The 22,001-nt window shown below is 46.6% G+C and overlaps 2 protein-coding genes across 3 annotated transcripts in view; both read left to right on the top strand.

Moving 5' to 3' along the window:
• Nucleotides 1–82: 82 nt before the first annotated feature.
• Nucleotides 83–17,795, top strand: LOC106985904 (zinc finger protein 26). Its single transcript, XM_053206647.1, has 5 exons — nt 83–385; nt 498–551; nt 10,649–10,775; nt 11,039–11,134; nt 15,800–17,795. Exons 2-5 carry the CDS (start codon nt 519–521, stop codon nt 17,149–17,151), a joined length of 1,608 nt encoding a protein of 535 aa, XP_053062622.1. The 5' UTR covers nt 83–385; nt 498–518; the 3' UTR covers nt 17,152–17,795.
• LOC128310943 (zinc finger protein 84) overlaps nt 498–22,001 on the top strand; it is a 65,213-nt gene continuing 43,709 nt past the window's right edge. The window contains exon 1 of one of the 2 annotated variants that reach the window (XM_053206645.1): nt 498–551. The gene's annotated coding sequence lies outside the window, so the exon portion shown is untranslated. The remainder of the gene's footprint in view (nt 552–22,001) is intronic. The other variant, XM_053206640.1, reaches the window with a different exon arrangement.

Raw genomic sequence — 22,001 nt, 5'->3', positions numbered from 1 at the left:
CCAGGGACCCTCCGCAGAGGATTCTGGGAGATGTAGTTTTCTTCGGGGCCGTTCCTTCAGGTGCTTCGACGCATGACGTACTTCCGCTGCGCCGCACCCGCGGCTGAAGTCGGGTACTCTCCTGCAGGGCTGTTTCCGGCTCGGTGTTGGTGGACCGGAGCGGGCCCGGGAGTTGCGAGTTCCCGGGGCCCTGGACCCGCGAAAGCACAGACTTAGCCCTGCCCGGCACGTCCTGTGCAGACCGGGAGCTTGGCCAGCTAAGCCCTACGGTCGGTCTGGGGCGTGGTCGGAGCCAGGCCGGCCTCGGGGGTTCCCGTGTCAGGGCCGCGTCACCGTACAAACTCCTCTCCGACTTCTTCTGCCCGGGGCCCGAGGCCTCGGACGGGTAGGTGACGGGTGCCCGCGGACCCACCCTCTGTGGGGCGGGAGGTCCGTCCTGGGTGGGCGCGGGTGAGACCAGCAGGGAGACCCTCACGGTTCGGTTCTCTGCTCCGCAGTCTGCACGAAACAGCACGGGGATGGCCGCCGGGTTCCGGACAGCTTCGTGTTGGGTAAGTAGGGACTTTCTCGTTTTTGAAAAGGTGACTCGGCACTGAGGATGGGCACGTTCATCTTATGGTCACAACCGGGGCCCGAACTCGCGTGTTCCCGCGCTTCACCCCTCCCCGCCCCCTTCTCCCCGTGTCTCTGGTCTCTAGAAACGTTCCCTGTTTTCTGGCATTTTGTGTCCGGTGTCCTCTCCTTTGAAAGTTATGCTTTATTGCCAGCTGCAGACCCTGAACTTTGGGGGAAATCAGGGTCCTTGTTAAGGGAGCAGGAGGGAGCAGTTTTGGAGCTGGGGAGGGCCAGTGGATCTGGCTGGTGACTAGCCAAGTGATTGATGGAGGGAGCGAGAGGGGACTTGACAGTGATTGCTGAACTTCTGACCTCTTGACAGGGTGGTGATGCTTCCAGTCTTGGGAACGTTATAAGCGACATCCAGGAAAAGAGTGTAGCTTTGTAGGTGTTGAACATGTGGTGCTTACAGTTGAATCTGTAGCTCGAGTGGGAGTTCTCAATTGGAAATGTCCGGATTAAAGGTCCCTATGTTAGTTGGAGCTCAGGATATGATGTCACAGAGCCCTGCAAAGGGCCAAATGGAGGGTTTGTGGCAAAGACCAGGAAGGACTGTAGTGCAGAAGGGCCAGGGAGCAAGAGAGGTGGAAGTTTGGGAGAGTGGCTGTTTCCCTGTAAATTTGAGAAAAGAGATCTTCATAAAAGCCGTGAAATGAAATACTTCAGAGCAGTATTTCATGAGACAAATGGTATCTTTTGGACTTGGATATTTATAAATCCTAAGCAGTTTTTCCCTACCAGAGAGAACGTTGGAATGGCCACTTCCTGAGAGGTAGTGGGAGTGTTGTAAAGTGGATCACATAAGATCGTGGACAGTGGAGCGTAAGGAAAATTACTGCCAGCAGAGACCTTTCTCAGGTGGTGTGACACTTCGTGTGTGACAAGAGTTTGGGTGCCAGTAAGAAGGGAGTTCACTGAGGTGGCCTGAGTGATACACTTGACCTTAAAAGTAAGGATATTTTGGGGCGCTTGGGTGGCGCAGTCGGTTAAGTGTCCGACTTCAGCCAGGTCATGATCTCCTGGTCCGTGGGTTCGAGCCCCGCGTCGGGCTCTGGGCTGATGGCTCAGAGCCTGGAGCCTGTTTCCTATTCTGTGTCTCCCTCTCTCTCTGCCCCTCCCCCGTTCATGCTCTGTCTCTCTCTGTCCCAAAAATAAATAAAAAACGTTGAAAAAAAATTAAAAAAAAAAAGTAAGGATATTTTACTTTATTTATTATTATTATTTTTTTAAGCACTGTCTACACCCAATGTAGGGCTCAAACTCACAACCCTTAGATATAGACTAAGCCAGCCAGGTGCCCCAGGATCCCCAGGATATTTTTATCCTTTTTTTTTTTTTAAACGTTTATTTATTTTTGAGAGACAGACAGAGCCCAGGCGGGGGAGGGGCAGAGAGAGAGGTTGACACAGAATCTGAAGCAGGTTCCGGGCTTTGAGCTGCCAGCACAGAACCGGGCGTGGGGCTCAAACCTATGAACCGCGAGATTATAACCTGAGCCAAAGTCAGATGCTCAACTGACTGAGCCACCCGGGCGCCCCTAGGATATTTTTATTCTCAGTAACTATATAGGAGCGCCCGGGTGGCTCAGTCGGTGGAGTGTCCAATTGTTGATTTCAGCTGAGGTCATTCCTGGGTTTGTGGGATCTAGTCAGGTCTGCATTGAGCATGGATCCTGCTTGAGATTCTCTCTCCCCCGTCCGTCTCCCTTGCTTGGTCATGTGCACGCTCTCTTGCTCTTTCTTACAAAAACAAACAAACAAAACCATAACCATGTAGAAAATACAGTAAGAGAAAACATGTTTACAATAGCAACTAAAAAAAGGTAAAATAAGTGAACGGAATCATACTTTATAAAGAATAAGTAAGTAAACAAGACTAAATTAAGACTCTTTATTTTTTTAAATGAAGACTCTAAAACTATTGAATAGTAGTAGGTACCACAGTTGGGTAGGTACTTTGTATGAAATCATTAAAGACTTGTGACGCCGTGAGGCAGGTGTGTCTCCATTTTACAGGTAAGGAAACTGGGAAACCTGTCCATGGTACCAAACTGGTAAAGGACACAAGGGGACCAGGGTTGCAGGGCAGGGATTCAAACAAAGCAGTGTTTTCAGAGTTTGTGCTCTTACTGCCCCTTACATTTTATTTTTTTATTTTTTATTTTTCAACGTTTATTTATTTTTGGGACAGAGAGAGACAGAGCATGAACGGGGGAGGGGCAGAGAGAGAGAGGGAGACACAGAATCGGAAACAGGCTACAGGCTCCAGGCTCTGACCCATCAGCCCAGAGCCTGACGCGGGGCTCGAACTCCCGGACCGCGAGATTGTGACCTGGCTGAAGTCGGACGCTTAACCGACTGCGCCACCCAGGCGCCCCGCCCCTTACGTTTTAACGTGAACAGTATTTGCCTGTTTTGAGTGCACGTTTTGACTTAACAAACATTCACTGACTATTACGCCAGGTAATTTTCTAGGGCATGTAGGGGTGAACAAGATTGTCAGGGTCCGTGATCCCATGCAGGGTGTGGGAGATGGTCAGACATTCCAGAGGAGCGTCATAAACAGACAAAAACAGCTGTGAATATCGCACGTGTGAAAGAGAGCGGCTGGGTGGCTACTTTAGATTGGCTTCCTCTCGAGGCAACGTATAAGTAGAATCTGAGTGGTAACTTCATGATCATAGGACAGTGGGTGTAGCAGGGGAGGAAGCATTGCAGCCTGGGGTTGCGTTCCAAACAAGTGGCAGGTGCCTCTGGTGGAAAGCAAGCCCGGGCTGGAGTGGATCGGGTTGGTGCATCAGCCGGGGCTAGATTGTGTAGGGCCCTTTAAGTGAGGGGAAGGATCATGATGGAGAGTCCTAGGAGATTTCATGTTACCTTATGTTATGTTATTATTTTCAAACTGTAGAGAAGTTGCAAGAATAGTATTAAAAACTCCTGTACAGTATTGTATAAAAAAAACCAAAAACCCTTGCCCCAGAATTGTCAACTATTTGCCATATTCAGTCTGTCATTTTCTCTTTTCTTCCTCGTCTGTGTATATACGCATGTGTACACACGCACACTCATTTTCCTCCCTCCCTCTTTGTTGTTCCAGTTCGTGGCATCACTTCACCTCTGAAAGCCAGCTCTTGCCTACACACCTCATCTTTTTCCCCCAGTCCTCTCTTCTTTCTTTCCCTCCTCCCTCTTCCTTTTCTTCTTTCTCCTTTCTTTCCCTTCCCTGTTATTTTATTGACACATATATTCTACCTTAAAAGTATTGCTTTTCCTCTTTCATATTAAACAATTTTTGATTGCATCCTTTTAGAAAATGGAATTGTAAGACACAGCCAAACCCCCTTTGGCTTCCTCTTCTGTCAAGAGGTAGTCAGTAGCGGGTGCCCGATCTCAGGATCGAGTCAGGCCCCATAGTGCTGTGGAGCCTACCTAAAATAAAATTTAAAAAGCTTTATAAAAGGTAGTCAGATTGGGGCTTCCCATCCAGACTTTTCCTTTCCTTTCCTTTCCTTTCCTTTCCTTTCCTTTCCTTTCCTTTCCTTTCCTTTCCTTTTTTTTTAAATGCTTTTTTTATTTTTGAGAGAGAGAGAGAGAGAGCGCGCGCGCGCATGAGTAGGGGAGGTGCAGAGAGGGAGACAGAGGATCCAAAGACAGCAGTGAGCCCGAATTGGGGCTCGAACTCCCGAAACATGAGATCATGACCTGAGCCGAAGTTGGACACTCAACTGACTGAGCCACCCAGGTGCCCCCAGACCTTTGCTACTGGAAACGTGGTTTTATGTTTTTCTTCTCTTCTGTAAATGGTGCCGTTTGCCATTTCCCCTACATTTGTTTTAGAATTCTTTATGGCAATACATATAGATTGTTGTGTTTCTTTATTCTTTTGAGAGACAAGTATGTTTAAATTTTTAAAAATAATTGATTAAAATTATGATTTTTATGGGTAATGGGGTGGAATGTCAGGTGTGCTTAATTCAACATTTGAAAAGTTTTGTTTCTATATGAATTGCATCATACTGTGTATAATCATATTCCAATTTGAAAAAACGTCACTATGGAATGGACGTACCATATTCTCATTTAGCTATTCTGTTATTGATGGAAATTTAGGTTGTTGAGCGTGTTGCTCTTACAGACTTTGAAACAGTGAACAACTCTGCACATGTATGGATGTTCCTATCATTAATTTTGGGTGACAAATTTGGTACTTCTACATTCTCTTAAAACACAGTGCAGTCACAGGGCACCTGGGTGGCTCAGTCGGTTGAGTGTCCGACTTCGGCTCAGGTCATGATCTCGCGGTCCATGGGTTCAAGCCCTGCATCAGGCTCTGTGCTGACAGCTCAGAGCCTGGACCCTGCTTCAGATTCTGTGTCTCCTGCTCTCTCTGCATTCTCGCATGCGCTCTTTCCCTCTCTCTCAAAAATAAGTAAACATATTTTTAAAAATTAAAAAAAAAATGCACAATTCAGTTTCTTATAATCGTCTTCCCATCCTACCTCCCCTTTCTCTCCTTAGAGGTAATCAATTTGGTGTATATTCTTCTAGATCTTTGTACATACCTTTGTGTATAGCTGTTTATATCCTTAAAACATTTGGTTTATTTGTGTGGGTTATTATTTAAATGGGTTTCACTCTATATAACATTATTTCTGTTTTTTTCCATTAAAACATATATTTATAGTTGTGCCTGTAATGGTTTTATACATATTTATCCCTATGTGACTTCTGACCTTTTTTTTCTTTAATTGAGTTCTAACTTAATGATAGTAAAATGCATAAATCTTAAATAGACTATTTATATTCTTTTAGGTTTCTGGACCCAATTCCAACGAGAGGGGTGGGGGTGCAGTTCCCCTACATACAACAGCAAGCAACTCTTGGACACCAGCAGGTTGTCTGAGAATTCAACTTAATTCCAGCACTGTCTGCCCAGAGATGGCGCTAGGTTTCACAAGCTGAGGGCTCAGTCCCACCAGACTGCCCTTCTTCCCCCAAGCTCAGCCACAGGTTTCAAGGCCCAGGCTGTTGTTACCAGGGTTACAGATGGGAAGTTTCAAAGACTTGCTCCTTAGGTTCAGTTAATTTGCTGGAATAGCTCACAGAACTCAGGGAAACACTTAGTTTACATTCACCCGTCTATTAAAGGATATGGTAAAGAACACCAAATCAACAGCCAGAGTTAGAAGCGCACATGGGGAAAGGGCTTGGAGCCTCTGCGCCCTCCCAAGTGCGCCAGTCTCCCCTCTCCACGTCTTCAATCTGGAAGCTCTCCGAATCCAGGCCTTTTGGTTTTTAGGGAGGCTTCGCTGCATCGGTGTGATTGATTAAATCGTTGACTGCTGGTGATTGATTCAACCTCTAGCCCTTCTCCCCTCCTTGGAGACTGGGCAGAAGTGGGGGGGCACTCTCCCATCAACCAGCTGCCCATCTGTAGGTTACCTAAGGGTTTCCTAAAGTTGCCGCATTAACATAACAAAAGATACCTTAATCACACTTATCAGGGAATTTCCAAGGGTTTTAGGAGCTGTGAGCCAGGAACCCTTGGATGAAGACCAAATACATGTGAGAAATATGTTTTGAACATTTGAATGACCAGATATTTTTACAAATCACAAGACTGAAGCATACACTGAAGACAAATCAAAATCAAAATAAAGATTTCCGACCCCCTAGCAGGTTCCGTTGTGTTTCCTATCACCACTGCCCCCCTGCCCGCCCCCCAGGGGCAACTTCTTTTTTTTCTGTTACACCATAAATCTTGCCTTTTTTTTTTTTTAAGCTTAATGTAATTGGAATTCTAAGTAAAGTGTCTGGGGTTATGTGTCAAAGAGTAAAATTCCTTTCTACTTTTAGCTGAATTCTGAATTTTAAGTGTTGAATTCTACCACATTACTTTGTTTCATCTATTAAAATGATTGATTGGCTGTTCTCCATGAATATACTAGTGTGACTTCACAGATAGATTTTTGTGGGTTTTTTGTTAATTTTGGATTGTCCCTTAATTTTTTGGATAAATTTCCTCCTCCTAGTGCTATGTGTGTGTGTACAGGCCTTGTTACTTTACTAGTATTTTTATCCAGATATTTTGATCAGAGTTAATAATAAATGAGTTAACACTACAGTCTGTGCTGTACTTGCCTGGTTTTGTCTGTGGGGTTTTGTGTAAGTTTGTGCGATATACTGTGTGGGCATCCCATGGTTTCCTGGCTCAACATCAGTTAGACATTTTGGGAATTTTATGTTCTTTCCATGTTGGTAGAACTTACTTAAATATAGTGTGGGTCCATTGCCTTTCTGGAGAGGGTATACCTTTGTGGGGTTTTTTGGGGGGTTTTTTTTGTTTTATTTTTTTAGTGTGTTTTATTTTTTATTTTTTGAGAGAGACAGAATGCGAGCAGGGGAAGGACAGAGAGAGAGGGAGACAGAGAATCCGAAGCAGGCTTTAGGCTCTGAGCTGTCAGCACAGACCCCAATGCAGGGCTCGAACCCACAAACCATGAGATCATGACCTGGGCTGAAGCCAGACACTTAACCAACTGAGCCACCCAGGTGCCCCAAGAGGGTATGCCTTTGATTGCTACTTATTTATTTGGTTTTTTATTTATTTTAATTTTTTTTTTTAAAGATTTTAATGTAACCTCTGTACCCAACATGGGGCTCGAACTCCTAACCCTCAGATCAAGAGTCGCGTGCTCTTCTGACTGAGCCAGCCAGCGCCCCACTACTTATTTTGTGACCATTGATTAGTCAAGCTTGCTTTTTAAATTATTTCTGGGCCAATTTTGGTTACTTTTACTTTTTTAAAACAATTACTTAAATCCACGTTAGTTTACAGATTACTTTTACTTTCTTAGAGGATTTTTGTTTTTAAGTTTTCAAATTTATTGGAACAAATTTGTAAATATAGTTAGGTCTGCCACCATGTTTGCTTTAGAAACGTGAATTCAGCACAGTTGGTACCGTAGGGAACAGCTTGAACTTTCTGTCTGACTTCAGACAGGCCTCTTTCCACTATTTTATGATCAGCTGCAGCCCCTCTGACATCCAAACACCAGGTCTTGCAAAGTGAAGTGCTATATTGTCATTTTATATATTTCTTAAATAAAAGAAATATTTTTATATATTTCATAAATGTTGTCATTTTATATATTTTATGTATTTCATAAAACTTCTGTTTTTGGTAGGTTCCTGGTGTTCATTTTTATGTGTTGCTGACAAAGGTGTTGTGTCCCAGCCCCATTCTCCCCATAATCCCCGTGAGTTTGCTGTGTGACTTTGCATAGTGATGATTTTTTGCAGCGTACCTGTCACATTATGGTAGAATTGCCTCTGTATAATAATCTCATGAATTTAACAATCTCAGAGTTATGGACTCTGTCCTGATCATAATAGTTTTCTTTTTTTTAATTCCTGCGTTTCTTGACCAGGCTTGGCCAATAAAAGCTTTTTAAAATAGTTTCTTTGTAGTTTATTTTTATTCTCATCAAGCTCAAAATATAGTAAAAAGCTTAAAATAAGCTTCATGGCTTGCCTCCACTCTCTGCTCTGCACCTTTTTTCTTCCATCCCGTCTCCACACTCAGCCATTTTGGTCCCTGTTCACTCTTGTGGCCCTGCCGTAGCTTTTACACAGTCACTTTGGTGTGCGTTGCTTTGGTTTCTCCTCCGTCATAAAGTTGCTGGCTTGATGAGTGGCCTGGGCTTGATCTGGATGCAGGAAGTCACGGCCTCATTTTTCTCCATCACAACCTCAGATATGCCTGTCAACGCTCCCTGTCCTTGGCTCCGGCGGTTGTGTCGGCGAGCATTCGTGATTCTCTGGTCACTTTCAGACATTGGAGAGTCCAGTCTATGCTCTATTCCCGCCTCCTCTTCTCGCCGGACTCAGGCTGCGGAGGAGAGATGGGAGGGCTCATCTCTTTACTCCCACTTCCTGTGGAGGCTCCTCCTGGGTTGGAAGATCAGTGCTGAGACCAGAGAAGCTCCTGTTGTCAGGTGGTCCGTGCCCAGCACCAACGCGGTTGCTTGGAGCCTGAGACGGGCCCCACCCTGTATTTCCATGTTGTGAAGCGATTCTCTCTTACTCGTCTCTGCAAGTTCCCCCCAGAATGCACTGTCTCTTCCCACTGCAGGGTCTTCCTGCAGGCAGCGCTGTTGGGTTGGGATCTTTTCAAGGGGGATCAAGTTCAGGAATCTTTGGGTGTCACTTCTCCACTGCCTTTGCAGAGTGCTCCAGAATCCTCATCTTTAGGAATTCCTAGAGTGCAATGTACCAGATTCCTGGTTTACTGAAATCCCTGAACACAGACCAGTTCCTTCTGACTGGGCTCAGTGGACGTCCACACTGCCTCTTCCTTCCCGCCCTTCCCCCAGTGGCCTGCTTCAGGGAATTGTGTCCGGCTGCTTCTCCAGCCTCTCGTTCCCCTCATTTCTTCTCCCTCAGGCATCCTCGCCTTGTTAAAGGGCCGCGTCTTTGCCGTCCTCCTCAGCACCCTTCTCTGTTGGCCATGTCATACCCACCAGGATGTCATCTGGCTCTGTTCTCACTTGATGCCCAGAACCCAACCACTACTTATTACTCCAGTGCTCTCACTCTGATACCAGCTACCTTCATCGCTCCCAGATCCAGGACCCTCCCTCCTCCGTGGCAGGGAGAATGCTGTCAGGTGTGAGTCAGATCACTCTGCTCTTGTCTGAGGCCTTCCGACGGCCCCTCCTCTCTTGGAATGGAACCCCAAGACCTTACCATTCCCTTTGAGCCATGCAGGACTGTGTCTTAATTTTCATGTAGCCTGGAGGGCTCTTCCTGCAGAAATCTTGACATTCCTTCCTACATCGCTTGGGTTTCTGCCAAACGTTGCCTCACCGGAGGGCTCCCTGATCACTCCATCTTCCTATGCCTGCTTCCTGAACTCTGTCCCCTTACCCTGCTTGAGTCTTGGCAGAGTGCTGTCCCCACCTGCTTGGTGGGTAGTTACAGGTTTACTGTCACCTCCCCCTGAAGGAACAGAAACCCAATGTGCATTGCTGAGCCCCCAGCACCTGGGACAATCCTGGCACTGTCGGTGACTCATAAATGCTTGTTGAACGATCAGTACTTTTTTGGTCCCATGAAAGGATTTATTACGAGCCTACTGGGTAGTTCGCGCTTACGGCTCACACAGAACTGCCAGCCCACGCCCACCCACAGTGGCTCTCCGTCGTCTTCAGCTCTGCAACACGAGCTCCAGGCCCAGAGTCTGCTGGAGGGAACCCTGCTTGGCCTCAGTAATGGATCCCTTCTTTTTTTAATAAAAAAAAAATTTTAATTTTTTTTTTTTTTTTTTTTTTTTGAGACCGAGCACAAATGGGGGAGGGGCAGAGAGAGAGGGAGACCAAATCTGAAGCAGGATCCAGGCTCTGGGCGGTCAGCAGAGAGTGCGACATGGGGCTCGAACTCCCAAACTGTGAAATCACGACCTGAGCCGCTGAAGTTGGATGCTTAACCAGTGGAGCCACCCACGTGCTGCTGGGCCCCTTGTTTTTTAATTTATTTATTTATGTATTTATGTATTTATTTATTTAATTTTTTTTTATGGTGCCAGGCTCTCACTCCCTCTGAGACTCAAGATGGGTTGAGTAGCTGTGAAGATGACGGCTACTTTGGAGGGTAGCCCTTCCCATGTGTTTAGAATTGTTCTCTCCATTCCTGGGCAAAATGTATCCTGGATAATTTTTTTTATCAAAGATTTGAAACACCTGTTTCATATGCATGTATAGATGTTTATTTCCCTCTACAAGACTGAAAGCTTCTTGAAGGCGGAAGCTGGTTGTGTTCATCCTGATATTTTCAGGATCAAAAACAGTATTTTGAACATGGAAACTCAAAAATTTTTTTGTTTTGGTTTGGTTTTATTCTAAAAGCCTGTGCTGAACTGGGCACAGGAGGCAGTCAGTCTATGGAGGAACATTTCTCCTTTCCCAGCTCTTGTACATCTGTCCACGTCACCTAATGCAGTGGCATCCGATTGAATGGGATGTATATTATTACAGGGGTTGTTGTCATTCAAGGATATATCTATGGAGTTCACCTGGGATGAGTGGCAGTTACTGGATTCTGCGCAGAAGTACCTGTACAGGGATGTGATACTGGAGAACTATAGCCACCTGGTGTCTGTGGGTAAGTGCAGCTTCTTTGTTGAACTCCGATCACGAATTATAAATTGCCATCCTTTTTTCTTTTCTTTATCTACCCTGAGGTCTCTAAAGTACTTAATGATTATGGACTTGAACTTTGGAGGTCAAAGGCTCCTAGTCCCTATTTGGCCCTCATCTCCTAATTGTAATCTTCCCCCCAAGTGCAAGTGAGCAGTTTCACTTTGTAGTTCCAGACCCCTGAGTTCCTAGCGGCTCGGCCCACATCCTCTGATTTTCCATCAACAGGGTATCATGGTACCAAACCTGATTTAATCTTCAAGTTGGAGCAAGGAGAGGAGCCATGGATAATAAATGCCAAAGTTTCCCGTCAGAGCTGTCCAGGTGGGTGAGTGGGAACCAGGAAGATGTGGGTGGGGGTGTGAAGCACAGCTTGCACTTAGGCCGTGTTGTGCAGAAACTTTCCTTTGAAGCCCTTGAACCATGGGGGGCACTCGGGATGGGCCCACAAACTGGCTCCTCAGGAAAGGAAGGGACCATCGCTCTGTCCACGTGTGGGTTTTTGTCTCTTAGCTCTGAGGGGCAGGCATGCCCTTCCTATCTGCACTCTGCTCAGATGCTTTCTGGGTTAGTTTCCTTCCCCCCATGGTCCAGGGCCGCCTCAGCCATCCCAGCCTCTGAACAGTCCTCTCTCCTCTCCTTTTGTGTGACTTCATGCCCTCTGCTCTCCTTATGTGTACTTCCTCTCTTCCTTCCACAGATAAAGCCCTCAGTCTTTTCGTCCTTTGCTCAGCATCATTGTGTTGCGTTATTTCAGTGCTTCCTTTTCTCAAACTGGTCACCTTGATTACAACTGTTGCTTTCTTGGGCACTTTTCTTAAAAGGATTCCAAAACCTACCACGGACTCACCTGTGTCATTAAGTGATTTTGTCACCTTACATTTCCTGGCTCCTTACTCTTCCCTTCGGAGTCATACAGAGTTTCCCAAATTTACCTGTTCTTTCCTGCCGATATTGTAACGACTGAAAGTCTCTTGCACTCTGAGGATTTAAGCTTTCTTTCCCCCGTGTTGTAGCATCCTGTGGACATCCTGTCCTCTTTCTTCCGCCCTCTCTTCCTGGCTGTAAATGCTCATAAGAGAGCCGGGCTTCCTCACTCATTCTCAGCAGCAGACTGGGAAGGAACGCTTCCTCTGTGCCTTCCTCTCTTTGATTACTGCTGCTGTTGCACTTGAACTACCACGACCCGGCTCTGCAGGCTCTCCTTGGGTGCCCCGTCTCCCTTCTCCTTTGCTAATATCAGTTCTGCTTCTGTTTTTGCTAGTAGCTTAACCTTTGGTGGTGTCTCCATAGCTCCTATGTCCTCAGTTGTCACCCAGACAGGATCAGTATTTTCCCAGGCGTGGACAGCTCAGATTCTTAGCCATATTTGAGAACTCTAGTCTTTTCTTCAGCTGTTCCTGCTGTAGTTATTTTCATAAACGTCCCTGTCACTAGTTTGAGGAAATACACAAGTATCTTACATCCCAGATTCAATCTGAGTAAACATTAAAGAATTTATAGTTTCAAGTGACTCTTGTCTGGCACCGGATGGCAGCTCCACAGTGGCTCAGTGCAGAAGCTCGGTGATGTCAGGGACCAACGTGCCACGTGTGTCCCTTTTCTCACCCTCAGATGTTATACTTTTCTTCTGCCCAGGTGGGTACCTTCATGCCGGGCATCACATGAAGACACAGTCACTGGATAAGCCCTGGTTTTTTCCAGAAAATCCCTTTCATCAGTCCCCAGAATTTTTCTCAAAGCCTGCCAGCATGTTTTCTTACAGTTGACATGGCAGTGTCTGAACTAGCCAGGGGGTGGGGGCGGGGTGGCAGAGCTTGGTGGAGCACCACGTGGACCCTGTCCTCCCCGGTCAGGGCTGGTGCTCGGGAGGAGGGCAGTACCGTTAGGAGTGTAGTGAACAGTGTGTGCTGGAGTCCTGCCTCTGGGTTTTCATCACACTGGCCTTCTTGCCACCTGGACGCCTTTAAACGCGCGAATGTGAACATGAAACACGGTCATCGCTTCTCCGGGGAGCGGTACGTGTTCTTGTCCTGGACCTGAGTCCAGTCCCAAGTCCAGAATTTCTTGAGATGTGTGTGGTATCAGCAGACAGGTGTGGCTGTGGCCTCACGATCTGAAGTGATGGGGCGAAAAGATCGACGGTCTGTTCCAGACACATGCAGTAGTGGGGAAGGAACTGGAAGCTATGGTGAAAGCTTCTCTTTCCAGAGGGGTGGATGAGGGATGGCAGTCATCACTGGTCTGTCACACACTCTCCTCCTTGGGAAAAAGTTCAAGGAAGACTTCTTGCCCTGGCATTGGTGTAATTTCCCTGTTCAGTCTTCTCTTTTTGTCCTGTGCAGCCCCTGGTGAGATAAGGCTTGGGGAGAATGGCCCGTGTCTGTTGGTGCAGATTTGGGGGTATTTAGGGCTAAAAAATCGTAGGCTGTTATCAGATCAGGCTCAGGTTCCCTTCAAAACTTCGCAAGTTTCCGGTTAGTTTTTTTTTTTTTTTTTTTTCCCCTGACTAATTCTGTTAAGCCAGTAACAACAACCAAAAATTGTCCGGACATGTCTTCAAGCCTGAGAAGTCCTCTCTTCTAGCCATTGGTCTTGGTATTATCACCCCATCCCCCCATTCTTGAGTTTAGTAGGCCCGCTTTGAGGTACAAACCATACTGCAAATTGTTTCCACGTGAACAGGGAGAGAGGGTTTAGCGGGAGGTCCTCAGGAAGCAGGAGGGCTCCTGATGATTCCACGGTGTGAAGCTGTCGTGGGATGATGAGGCTGTACCCCGATGAGTGCTCGACCCACACCTGCCACTTCTTTCCAGGCGCCCTGTGTGGACATCACACTCACCATGGCGTGATTGGGCCTCATCGCTGTGCGGCCTTCAGTGTCATCCGCTCCAGGGCTGTTTTGGTACCCCTGCCCTGGAGCGGATGGACAGGGGGTCCTGTCCATCACAGCATGGAGATCAGCCCCCTCTTCACTGAGCACTGACCTGTGGTCTGTGTGCCTGCTTACTGTCTTCATTTGGATATTTGACTGGGATCTCAAGTGTAGTAAGATTCAAAACAGAGTCCTTCGTTTTTCCTCCAAACATGGGTCTCTCAGTGTTTTCCCTCTGCAAGGGCAGCACCCTGTTTCTCAAGCCTACAATCTGGAGTTAGTAAAGCGTCCCCTTCTCAGCTTCTCCTCCATCTAGTCCTTTGGTAGGTTTTCTTGGTTCTGTGTCTGTGTATGTTCCACATTTGCTCAGCTCCAGAGTTCAGTCTGAGCCACTATCAACGTCTTCCTGCCTTACTACAGCGGCTTTCTCGTTGGTCTGTCAGCCCTTCTCTTCATTTTTTACTTAACAGCCAAACATCTTTTAAAAGCATGACATGAAAGGGGGGCCTGGGTAGCTCAGTCAGTTAAGTGTCCAACTGGTAATTTCAGCTCAGGTCATGATCTCAGGGTCATGAGATTGAGGCCTGTGTCATGTGGAGGATTCTCTCTCCCTCTCTCCCCCCTATCCTCTCCCCTCTGCCCTTCCCCCACTCTCACACATGCTCTCTCCCCCAAAAAATGTTTCAAAAAATGTTTTCTGGAAAAAAAAAAAAAAAGAACAGAGGTGAGTCGGTTAAGCATCCAACTCTTGATTTCGGCTCAGGTCATGATCTCACGGTTCGTGGGTTCGAGCCCCACATCAGGCTCTGTGCTGACAGCTCAGAGCCTTCTTTGGATTCCGTGTCTCCCTCTTTCTCTGTCCCTCCCCCACATGCACACTCTTTCTCTGTCTCTCATAGATACATATACTTAAAAGCAGAACACGAATCAAGATGTCCTCTAATTAAAACCCCTTGGTAAGATGAAAACTTTTTGTCATGGCCTTGCCTGTTTGGTTCCTGCCTCACTCTATTCATTCAGTGGGCTTTAACTATCCTGACCTTTTTCTATTTCTTTTTTTTTTTTTTTTTTTAATTTTTATTTAAAGTAAGCACATGCAACATGGGGCTTGAACTCACAACCCTGAGATCAAGAGTCTCATGCTCTACTGACTGAGCCATCCAGGTGCCCCATTTTTTCTGTTCCTTAACTATGCCAAGCAGGTTCCCTTCTCAAGAACTTTGTATGTGCTTTTCCTTCGGTTTGAAAAGCTCTTGCTTTAATTTTCGTGTGGCTGACTCAATCTTCTATTTTTTTTAAATTTTCACTTTTTTAAAATATTTATTTTTGAAAGAGAGAGTGTAAGTGGGGGAGGGGCAGGAAGAGAGGGGGACAGAGGATCTGAAATGGGCTCTGCGCTGACAGCAGAGTCTGACACAGGGCTCCAACTCATGAACTGTGAGATCATGACCTGGGCCCAAGCTGGACACTCAACCACCCAGGAGCCCTGCTAACTCAGTCTTTTAGTGTCTCGTTGTACCTGTCTGAATATTATACCCTAGTTACTCTGTATTGTCTCAGTTCACTTTTTAAGTAATAAGCATCTGTAATAATGGCATTTCGATATCAGATAAACGACATTGGCTCCTAAGTGCAGGCTAAGCTTTGTAAGCCTCTGTTTTAAAAGCCATTTTGGGGGCACCTGGGTGGCTCAGTCGGTTAAGTGTCTGACCCTTGGTTTTGGCTCAGGTCGTGATCTTGAGGTTCATGAATTTGAGCCCCACGTTGGGCTCTGCACTGACAGTGCAGAGCCTGCTTGGGATTCTTTTCCCTCTCTCTGCCCCTCCCCTGCTCACCTGCTCATGTTCTCTCTCTCTCTCAAAACAAATAAACTTAAAAAACCATTTTTAATCACTGCTAATTTGCCACCCGTATTTCCGTAATGGGCTTGGTTTGACGTCGTTCCTCGTGCTCCCCAGCTCAGAAAGAAGGCATGTACACTTGGCCAGTATTTCTTTCGAACCAGTGTCTGAGGTCTGTTATCAAAAAAAGACTCATTTCGTGGCAGTTTTAAAACTAATTTGATATCAGCTACATGTGATGATTAAAAATATATATATGTATTTTTTTCTTAGAAGATTGGAAAGAATGGTACCAGAAAAATCCAGATGAGCTTGAAAATGTTGAGAGAACTTATGCTTGTAGTGCATTTGGAAAACTTAATCTGAGCAGAACCCATGTTTCTTCAAGACAGAGAATCCATAAGTATAACACACATGGAAGAAGTTTGACACAAATCTCAGGTTCAACCAGAAACTGTCTGAGAAAAAATCCTGATAAGTTTCATGGATACGAAGAATCATATTTTCTTAAGCATCAAAGAGCTCACAGTATAGAAAAAAACTGTGTGTGTAATGAATGTGGGAAAGCTTTTCGTTGTAAATCACAGCTGATCGTCCATCTGAGAATTCATACGGGAGAGAGGCCTTACGAATGCACAAAATGTGAAAGGGCGTTCAGTGCGAAGTCAAACCTCAATGCCCACCAGAGAGTCCACACGGGAGAGAAGCCCTACTCCTGCAGCGAGTGCGGGAAAGTTTTCTCTTTCAGGTCACAGCTCATCGTCCATCAGGAAATTCACACGGGAGGGAAACCTTACGGCTGCAGTGATTGTGGGAAAGCCTATAGCTGGAAATCACAGCTCATTTTACACCAGAGAAGCCACACAGGAGTGAAACCTTATGAATGTGGCGAGTGTGGGAAAGCCTTTAGTTTGAAGTCCCCATTCGTTGTACACCAGAGGACTCACACGGGAGTGAAGCCCCATAAGTGCAGCGAATGTGGGAAAGCCTTTAGGAGCAAGTCCTACCTCCTGGTTCACATCAGGATGCACACAGGTGAGAAACCTTACCAGTGCGGTGATTGTGGGAAAGCCTTCAATATGAAGACACAACTTGTTGTTCACCAGGGAATCCACACAGGAAATAATCCTTATCAGTGCGGTGAATGCGGGAAAGCCTTCGGTAGGAAGGAGCAGCTCACTGCGCATCTGAGAGCACATGCAGGGGAGAAGCCCTACGGGTGCAGTGAGTGTGGGAAGGCTTTCAGCAGTAAATCCTACCTCGTTATACACAGGAGAACACACACAGGAGAGAGACCCTATGAATGTAGTTTCTGTGAGAGAGCCTTTTGTGGGAAATCACAGCTAATTATACACCAGAGGACTCACTCAACAGAGAAGCCCTATGAATGCAGCGAATGTGAGAAAGCCTATCCTAGGAAGGCTTCACTTCAGATACACCAGAAGACTCATTCAGGAGAGAAACCTTTTAAATGTAGTGAATGTGGGAAGGCTTTCACCCAGAAGTCGTCCCTCAGTGAACATCAGAGAGTTCATACAGGAGAGAAACCGTGGAAATGCTCCGAATGCGGGAAGTCCTTCTGTTGGAATTCAGGGCTTCGTATACATCGAAAAACTCACAAGTGAGAAATTGAAGTGAAGTAGATGTTAGAAACTCTCTCATAGAAGTTGATCCTCAGGAGACTAAATGATAATATGGGTGGGATGCATTAAGCGGGAAGTCCTAAAAATACACTCCTGCCGATTGAGTCCGAGAGAGACGGTCATATTTGGAAGAACGGGCAAAAGCTTTGAGAAGTAAGTCCTACAAGTCTCTGTAGACAAGAACTGAAGGAGTGAGGAACAGTGACATCAGATGCGGTGGTGTCATTATGAAGATAAAATTCAGAGAATTCGTATTTAAAACCTTCTAAATGTAATAAATTGGAAAAGCATTGTCCCATAGAAAATGTTACATGTGGAGAGTCACATTCCAGATTTGAAGCTATGTTTTAGATTGAAGAAAACCCCAATTATAAATGGTAGATTTTTTCATGGTGGAGTATAAAGTTGATTTTTATTTTGATATGTAAATAAAGCAGTGGAGGAAAATGGCAAGGAACATGTTCTGAGGGTTGAGAGATATTTAGTGTGACTTTCCTGAGTGACACCGAATAGCAGTTTTAAAAATTTTCGGTATTTTATTTTTTAACGTAACTTGTCAGACATATATTTGGTAGCTTGTGGAATAACATCCCCCCGATGTTCTCCATATTAAATGCTAAATATCAGTGTTGTCTCTTCATTTCTTAGCAATATGACAGAAATAATGTGGGTTTTAATAATGAAAAGATACTGCTCCCTAAATGAGTTGACTCACTCACCAATCTACGTAAGTGGGTCTGGCAGTTATTACGCGGCTGCTGCATAAGAGAACTCATTGGAGCGAACGTGGATTATATGTTAGCAGTGCGGTGTCTGTTCACGGGTAAGAGCACAACTAGTTTTCTCTGCAGAAGCACCTCTCGTGTGCGTTGTCCAGTTGGCGTCTTTCCGGGCATCTGTTCATCAGCCATTGCTGGATCTTTGCTAGATTTTGAGCCTCGGATTCAGTGTCACATGAACCAGAAGGGAAGTGTGGGAACTCACTTACTCTTGCCCCAGAGTTGAGGCCATCAATTCCTCCTGCCCTCCTGGTTTCCCGGAATAACTCTGGGTGCTGTCTCTCTTTGCACCTGCTTTGCTGGCCTGTGTGCTTCCTCTTCTCCGGTAAAAGTGTTTTTCTCTGCTAAAGTTAAAGAGAGTTAATTTTTTTTTAAGTTTATTCATTCATTTTGAGAGAGACCAGAAGCGCAAGTGGGGAGGGGCAGAAGAGAGGAAAGAGCAAGAATCGCAGGGAGTCTCCACAGTGCCAGTGCAGAGCCTGACATGGAGCTTGAACTCAGGAACTGAGAGATCATGACCTGAGCCGAAGTCAGACACTCAACTGACTGAGCCACCCAGATGCCCTATTTCTTTCCTTCAATATTTATTTATCTTGAGAGAGTGAGAGATTGTGAGTGGGGGAGGGGCAGAGAGCCAGGAAGACAGAATCCCAAGCAGGCTCCACACTCAGCGCCGACCCGGACTTGGGGCTTGAACCCAACGAACCAGGAGATGATGACCTGAGCCGAAATCAAGAGTCGGACAGATGTTTAACGACTGAGCCACCTGGGCGCCTCAAGGAGAGTGAATTTCCGGGGTGCCTGGGTGGCTCAGTCGGTTAAGCGTCCGACTTCAGCTCAGGTCATGATCTCACGGTTTGTGGTTCGAGCCCCACTTCAGGCTCTGTGCTGACAGCTCGGAGCCCGCTTCAGGTTCTGTGCCTCCCTCTCTTTCTGCCCCTCCCCCACTCGCGGTCTGGTCTCTCTCTCTTCCTGAGTCAAGAAGAAAATCAGATTCTGTTTACATTCCAGTATGGAAACCTGTTAGCCCATAGTATGAAATAGTGTCCTTGTGGACACCAAGAACCTTGTAACCCCTGATGATTAGATTTTGGGAACACTGAGGGACTGTTGCCAAAGAAGAATTTTTAATTTATGAAGAAATAGACGGGGTGGGGTGGCTACTCCTGGTCATACTAGCCCTTAAGCAGTGACAGACGTGAAGCCCTGAAATCTCTTCTCAAGGAAGAGTATTAACTGTGACATTTGTCTTGCTGAAGTAAGCCGTCCATTTCACGTGCTCGCTGATCCCTTATGTAAACAAGTATTGGTCTAGAAAAAGTTGTCTTTTGATGATTTCGTGTATTGATAGCTGACAGGAGCCTGAGGACTCGGCCTAGCAAACTCCTGGCAGACGTCACTAGAGGCTCTAGAAATACGTAGCTTGGATGTTGGAAGCTTACAGCTCACCCGTCACATGCAGCTTGCTGCCTGTATTTGTATGGCTGGCAAGCCAAGAAGTCTTTATGTTTTTAAATGGCTGCAAAAAGATCAAAACTACTTCACGAATTGAAAAAATTATTTGAAATTCAAATTTCAGCATCCATAAATCAAGTTTTGTTGGAACACTGCCAGGCCTAATCGTTTGTGTGTTGTCTGGCGGCTTTTGCACTAACTACAATGGCAGAGCTGTGACAGATACTGTTGCCCAGGAAACCTGCCAACTCCTGATGTAGGGCCCCTTTCCCTCCCTGAAAAAGTGGAAGAGAAAACCTTGCAAGAGCAGGTTTATTCTGCCAACACCCCAGGGCTCAATACTACCAGTTCTGTGCCCAAATCTGTTCTCATAAGGATCCCAGTCGTTGGCTTAAGTCTCACTCTTGTTACCTAATTTTCACGTGATTATTTCCATAAAGAAACTATTGCTAATTAACTTCACATCCTGAGGTACTGGAGGCTAAGAATCCAATACGTTTTTCTTGAATGGACGCAATTCAAACCATAAATTTGCCCTCTTGCTCCCCCTCACCAAATCCGTGTTCTTTTCATATGCAAAGTACATTCCCCCCAGCCCCAAACCCCCTGAAGGCTTAATTCACCCAGCAAGCAAGGGAGCTCAACTTGAAAGACTCCTCTAAATACTATCTAAATCAGATGTGTGTGAGACTTGGGGTAGCTTTGTCCCGAGGCAACATTTCTCTCCATTTGGGAACATGTGAAATCAGACAAGTTCTCAGCTTCCAATGAACAGTGATCAGACAGGCACAAGATAGACCTTCCCATCCCAAAAGGGAGAAGTCAGGAAAAGGAGTTGTGAGGCCTAAGCAAGTCCAAAATAGGGCAAATTCCATTAGATTTTAAGGCCTGAGAATAATTCTCCTTGGCTAAATCCTCTGTCTTCTGAGCCCACTGGGGTGGTGGCCCTGCTTCTCATCCTGGATGGCGGCCCCGCCTCTGGAATTGAAAAGGTGGCTTCACCCTCTGGGACCGAGGAGGTGGTTCTGCCCTCAAGGTCGTTCTGACCTGTGTGCACATCTAGATAGGTCTATCAGCCTGTTTTTCTGCCTGTAGAACCCCAGACATCCAGCGACTTTCCTTCATTTCAACCCGTCTCTGTCCCCGTCAGTCCAAGCTGGTAACATTTCTGCTGAGTCGGTTGATGGATTTAGTCCCACACCTAATATCTGTTATGCCCAGAATTCGTGATCCCCAAAGACCACTAGGGAGCCGAGTCCGATGCAAAAGCAAAGAGCCTTTATTCGAGCTAGCTCGAGCTCAATCCCCTACCTGCACCGACGACGCAGCGGTGAGATACCAGGGAAAGAGAGCGAGTTTCAAAAGGACAAAGGTTTTATTGGGGCCTGGGGGCAGTTGGTGAGGTAATGGCTATGGCCTCAGCCGATTGGCTGGGGAAGGGTCCTGGGGAAGGGTCGAGTCCTGTTAGGCAGGTGAGGGGGGGGTTACTCAAGGGGAGGAGGTGTGGTCAAGGTGAAGGACACAGAACAAGATGGAGTCGGCTGGCGTAGGCCCGCCCTTTCATTCCCCCCTTGTCATGTAGCTTAGGGACCCAATCATGGGACCGGCTGCATTTATGGTGACAAGGGGAACAGAGTTTGGAGGTTTACGCAAAGTTCTGGGAACCAAGTGTCCCTGGGGTGGCTCTGGGACGTCTGATTAAGTATTGTCCCCGAGCTGGTGTCTATGATCTGCCAGGTGATGTTTTGGGGGGTGTGGGGACTCCCGGCAGCATGAGCAATGACAAGCAGAGTTAACAGAGTTACCAATATTAGGTAGGTCAAATGCGCTGTAGCTTGAGCTTGAGCGGGTTGTGTTGGTCCCGACTGATGGCCCATCGCGTGACAACGTCCTTCCGGATCGAGGAGGGGTCCGCTGGCTGAGCGTGGGTGTGATGGACCCAGGTCGCGATGCCGTCTACCTTGAGAGCGGTGGGGGTTGTCAACACCACGATGTAGGGTCCCTTCCAGCGCGGCTCAAGAGTCTCTCGGTGGTGCCTCTTGACGTAGACCCAGTCTCCCGGCTTGTACTGATGAGGTGTCGGGATCGGGCCAGCCTCGTAGATGGCACGGAGGCGCGGCCAAATGTCCTCGTGCGCCCTCTGGAGCCCGCTCAAGGAAAGAAAAAGTTCTTGATCTTTAAACTCAGCAATAAGTTCAGCTCGAAGGCTGGGAATAACAGGGGGTGGCCTGCCAAACATGATCTCGTAGGGAGTAAAACCCGGAGTGTAAGGAGTGTTTCTAACCCGGTAAAGGGCGTACGGTAGGAGAGTCACCCAGTCCCCGCCAGTCTCCATGGTTAATTTGGTAAGGGTCTCTTTTAGGGTTCTATTCATTCTTTCTACCTGTCCTGAGCTCTGGGGCCTATAAGCACAATGTAATTTCCAGTTTGCCCCCACCGCCTTGGCTACTGCCTGTGTTACCTGCGAGATAAAAGCTGGTCCCTTGTCTGATCCTACCATGGCAGGAAAACCATACCTGAGTAAGATGTCTTCTAGTAGCTTCTTAGCCACCGTCTGAGCCGTTTCATGCTTGGTTGGGTAGGCCTCCACCCAGCCAG

This window comes from Acinonyx jubatus, chromosome D3 (genome assembly GCF_027475565.1).
Source record: "Acinonyx jubatus isolate Ajub_Pintada_27869175 chromosome D3, VMU_Ajub_asm_v1.0, whole genome shotgun sequence".
Lineage (NCBI taxonomy): Eukaryota > Metazoa > Chordata > Mammalia > Carnivora > Felidae > Acinonyx > Acinonyx jubatus.
This window is presented reverse-complemented; position numbering and strand designations above follow the sequence as displayed.

Excerpts from the sequence above, each read along its gene's own strand:
- LOC106985904 (XM_053206647.1), top strand. The coding sequence starts at position 519 with ATGGCCGCCGGGTTCCGGACAGCTTCGTGTTGG. Across the intron at positions 552-10,648 it reads TCCGGACAGCTTCGTGTTGG|GGGTTGTTGTCATTCAAGGA; the intron begins GTAAGTAGGGAC and ends ATATTATTACAG. Across the intron at positions 11,135-15,799 it reads TTCCCGTCAGAGCTGTCCAG|AAGATTGGAAAGAATGGTAC; the intron begins GTGGGTGAGTGG and ends TTTTTTTCTTAG.